Source organism: Nansenia antarctica (assembly GCF_963989245.1).
Source record: "Nansenia antarctica genome assembly, chromosome: 16".
Classification (NCBI taxonomy): domain Eukaryota; kingdom Metazoa; phylum Chordata; class Actinopteri; order Argentiniformes; family Microstomatidae; genus Nansenia; species Nansenia antarctica.
This window is the reverse complement of record NC_137686.1, coordinates 26419991-26424990: the sequence shown is the minus strand read 5'-3', so window position 1 is coordinate 26424990 and position 5000 is coordinate 26419991. Positions and strand designations below refer to the sequence as shown.

Sequence of the window (5000 nt, the reverse complement as noted above, 5' to 3'; positions counted from 1 at the left end):
GGTGAGACAGAGAGAAGAGGGTGAGACAGAGAGAAGAGGGTGAGACAGAGAGAAGAGGGTGAGACAGAGAGAAGAGGGTGAGACAGAGAGAAGAGGGTGAGAGAGAGAGAAAAGGGTGAGACAGAGAGAAGAGGGTGAGACAGAGAGAAGAGGGTGAGAGAGAGAGAGAAGAGGGTGAGGGGAGGAGAGGGTGAGAGACAGATAGAAGAGGGTGAGAGAGAGAAGAGGGTGAGAGAGAGAGAGAAGAGGGTGAGCGAGAGAAGAGGGTGAGAGAGAGAAGAGGGTGAGAGAGAGAGAAGAGGGTGAGACAGAGAGAGAGAAGAGGGTGAGACAGAGAGAAGAGGGTGAGACAGAGAGAAGAGGGTGAGAGAGAGAGAGAGAAGAGGGTGAGACAGAGAGAAGAGGGTGAGGCAGAGAGAAGAGGGTGAGACAGAGAGAAGAGGGTGAGACAGAGAGAAGAGGGTGAGCTAGAGAGAAGAGGGTGAGCTAGAGAGAAGAGGGTGAGACAGAGAGAAGAGGGTGAGACAGAGAGAAGAGGGTGAGACAGAGAGAAGAGGGTGAGCTAGAGAAGAGGGTGAGCTCGTCACTGTCGACCGACCGACCGATCGATTGATCGGGGACCCCAAATCGATCGGAATCGATTCGTCGTTTTGATGAATGTGTGTGTGTATGTGAGAGAGTGTGTCTGTGTGTGCGTTTGTGCGTTCGCGTCCGTGCGTGCATTCGTTCGTGCGTGTGTGTGCGTTCACGTGTGCGTGCGTGCGTTCATGCGTGTGTGTGTGTGTGCGTTCGTGCGCTCATGCATGCGTGTGTGTGTGTGTGTGTGTGTGTGTGTGTGTGTGTGTGTGTGGTTGGTGTCTGATACCTCAATTCACTCCTCTTCGTGTCTTTTCATTTCTCTCCTCCAGTTGGAGTTCGTGCGGAAGCGCTACCACAAGGACATCCTGAGCAGTCCGGTTCTGATGCTCAACTTCTGTCCGGACCTGTTGTCCGAGCCTCCAGAACTGCACCGCGCCACCAGGGAGCTGCTGTTCCTCATCGACCGCAGCGGCAGCATGAGCGGCACCAACATCCACCGCATCAAGGTGACCTGGGGAGAACGCCACCACACGCTGCCAGGGAGACGTGTAGGGAGGGGCAGAGGGGAACAGTTAAGCAATAGTTGGCTCCGTCAACAAAAAATAGTTCCGCAACTGGACTGTCGCCTAGTAACCTGAACACAAACATCTGCAGGCTAGCTACTTTGTATTAACGGTCATTTCGGAGTGATACATATTATAGTTGAAAGTCCCAGTGCTGTTATACTGTATATCAGCACTCATGGAATGCCCCTTGTCCAATCAAATTACTTGGTCGGAACAAACTGTTATAATTAAGCAATATCACACGAGAGGGAGTGTGTTTTACTGAATATCAGCACGGCTGTGATTCGGACGTAGGTACGAGGCCGCATAACAGCACGACCTCGAGTGTGATATTGCTTTTATACAACAGTTCTACAGCGCCATTTATTAGTTAACAATAATAAGCGACAACAGATTAGGCTATTATTTGTTTGTGTTTGTAACAAATATTTGTTCTGCAACTGGACTTCATCTGGACTGTTGCCTAGTAACCCGAACACAAACATCCGCAGGCTAGCTACTTTGTATTAACGGTCATTTAATAGAACACCTGTGCGGCGGAGTGATACATATAGTTAAAAGTCCCAGTGCTGTTATACTGTACACTCATGAATGCCTCTTGTCCAATCAAATGACTTGGTCGGAACTAACTGTTGTATAAACAGAGATACATACCTAGGGCTATGGCTGTGGCGCAGGAGGTAGAGCCGGCGTCTAACGATCGCAGATAAAGGTCGGCAGATCGGAGGTTCGAACCCCGGCCGGCTAGATCTCGAGGTGTCCTTGGGTAAAAGACACCGAACCCCAAATTGCTCCCAATGAGCGGGGCCGGCGCCTTGCGTGGTAGCTTGGCACCATTTGGTGAGTGAATGTGTGTGTGAATGAGAGGCCGTTGTGAAGCTCTTTGGAATAAGGCGCTATTTAAGTCAGTCCATTTACCATTTACATACCGTTTACTTTCATTGAGATATTCAGTATATCTCTAATACTGTCTCAAGGTGATGGTTAGCACCATGCTAAACGGTTAGGTTCGCATCACAATAAACCCGTCCTCCGATTTCTGCCTCCACAGCCTACTGACGTTTACAATACTACCTTTAAAAAAAATGTAAAGCACCATGTGCATCTGTGCTGGGAAGGGTGCTATATAAATAAAGTTTTACTTACTTACTTACTTACCTCTGCACTTACTGTATATTGCATAGTTAGGTATCACTACCATTCTTGATCTGTTTATATCATGTTCTCATATCACTATTTTGCACTTTTGGTTGGATGCTAAACTGCATTTCGTTGTATCGTACTCTGCGATGACAACACAGTCGAATGTAATGTAATGTAATGTAATGTAATGTAATGTAATGTAATGTAATGTAATCTAATCCAATCTAATCTAATCCTACACCCCTGGTGTAGTACAGTGTTATAGACAGGTGTTCTGTCTTTTTAAGTGTTTGGAAAGCAAATGCATCATAAAAAATAAGTGTCTGACCATTTCCTGTCTTCTTACGTCTACTCCTGTCTGTACAGGAAGGCATGGTGGTGGCGTTGAAGAGCCTCCCCCCGGGCACCATGCTCAACATCGTGGGCTTCGGGACCACCATCAAGGCCCTGTTCACCTCCAGCAGACTCTGCACTGACGTCAGTATCTCCTGAGTCACTCCCTCGATCAGAAACCTTAACACTAGAACAGCCCTGCTATTTTATCTACTATAATGAGCCGCCTCGGGGGTCAAATGACCATAGTCTTTACAATGGGAAGCTGCTATTTACACACAACAACCACTAGTTGGCGCGTCTTGTGAATTAGCCTGCCTCCTACACAGAAAAACTGCAAAATAGCTTTATATTAGCTTATCCTGATGTGAAAGTGAAAAGATACTGGGTGGTAGAACGCACATATCTAGGAAAAGTCATGAGAGGAGGGTGCTGACATTTGATCGAGTGCAAAGATATATATTTTTTAATTACTCAAAGGGTCAAAAGACCCCACCCATGGCTGGTCTAGTGTTAAAGGGGCAACCTGGGATTTGTCCATCCATTTTTGGACTTTTAAATAAATTATACTGTAGCCTACTGTATATTATAGCCATTGATTCTTAAGGAATGTAACTTCAATAATCAAGTTACGGCATTGTTTGTGAAAGATGTAATCGTAAACTAACAATATAGCTTCAAAACAACTGTTCAAACTGTCATTTTGGTCTCATAGACGGTTAGTCCTTGCATCCATTGGTCCTTTTATGAATTTGAGCGTGGTTACATTTCTCCAACCTCAGACATCCCAGATGTTACTTTACACAACAAGGTGGCGGTGAGACTGTTTTGTTGATGCTTGAATCCCAGATTGACCCTTTAAAGTTATAGTTAAATCAAGGTTTGTCTGACTAAGTTATCGTATAGACTAATATACAGTTATCGTATAGACTAATACAGTTATATTATAATGATAATAATAATAATAATAACTTTATTTGTAAAGTGCTTTTCCTGCAAACGTTATAGACTAATATACAGTTATCTTATAGACTAATGTACAGTAGGTAGTGCCAATTTTACCATTAATTTGGGATTCAGTCTATTTGGATCTAAACCACAAACAGCTAGGAAAGAATATGGACTATTAACTTTTGAGGCATGAACACATGACAAACGTTGGTTTAACTCAACCACTTTCTGTTAGCTGTTGGTGGTCATTGAGTTTCGTTTCAATGTGTGGTCGAACATCAGACTCCTCTAAGCTTCTTTTCCATAAAGAAAAAAAAACACACAAGCTTGCAGATAACCTTTCACATCAAGGTCTGGTAACAAAACCTCGGAAAAGTTCAATTAACTTTCAGGCGAATAAACAGAGCTTTCTAAGGGATCGTGATTTAAAAAAAAAAAAATTAGGACAAAAATAAATAAAGATGTTTTAAGTCACTCAAGGACATTCTGTCCTCTTCTCCGTTCAGTAGCCAATCAGCAGGTCAGGTCATCCGGTTGCCGTAGTAGCGGAGTATCAAGTTCTACCAGAGCAGGGCTGAGCGAGGACAAAGAGCATTTAGTAACTCTGGAACCTTTGATGATGTGGAACAACCTCTCTCTCTCTCTCTCTCTCTCTCTCTCTCTCTCTCTCTCTCTCTCACATGTTCTCTCTCTCTCTCTCTCTCTTTCTCTCTCTCTCTCGCTCTCTCTGTCTCTCTCTCTCTCTCTCTCTCACATGTTCTCTCTCTCTCTCTCTCTCTTTCTCTCTCTCTCGCTCTCTCTGTCTCTCTCCCTCTCTCTCTCTCTCCCTCTCTCTCTCGCATGTTCTCTCTCTCTCTCCCTCTCTCTCCCTCTCTCTCTCTCTCTCTCTCTCTCTCTCTCTCTCTCTCACATGTTCTCTCTCTCTCTCTCTTTCTCTCTCTCTCTCGCTCTCTCTGTCTCTCTCCCTCTCTCTCTCTCTCCCTCTCTCTCTCGCATGTTCTCTCTCTCTCTCCCTCTCTCTCCCTCTCTCTCCCTCTCTCTCCCTCTCTCTCTCTCTCTCTCACATGTTCTCTCTCTCTCTCTCTCTCGCTCTCTCTGTCTCTCTCCCTCTCTCTCTCTCTCTCTCTCTCTCTCTCTCTCTCTCACATGTTCTCTCTCTCTCTCTCTCTCTTTATCTCTCTCTCTCTCTCTCTCTCTCTCTCTCTCTGTCTCTCTCCCTCTCTCTCTCTCTCCCTCTCTCTCTCACATGTTCCCTCTCTCTGTCTCTCATGTTCTCTCTCACACATTCTCTTTCTCATGCTCTCTCCCTCTCGCATGTTCTCTCTCTCTCTCTCTCACATGTTCTCTCTCTCTCTCCCTCTCCCTCTCCCTCTCTCACTCTCTCTCTCATGTTCTCTCTCTCTCTCACAAGTTCTCTCTCTTTCTCTC

At 45.3% G+C, this 5000-nt stretch overlaps 1 protein-coding gene across 1 annotated transcript in view; it reads left to right on the top strand.

Annotated features, from left to right (window-relative positions):
- Positions 1–5000, top strand: part of vwa5b2 (von Willebrand factor A domain containing 5B2) — a 30021-nt gene that overhangs the window by 8501 nt on the left and 16520 nt on the right. The window contains 2 exon segments of the mRNA XM_080546263.1: positions 909–1085; positions 2655–2765. Of these exon segments, the coding sequence (XP_080402389.1) occupies positions 909–1085; positions 2655–2765 (288 nt within the window).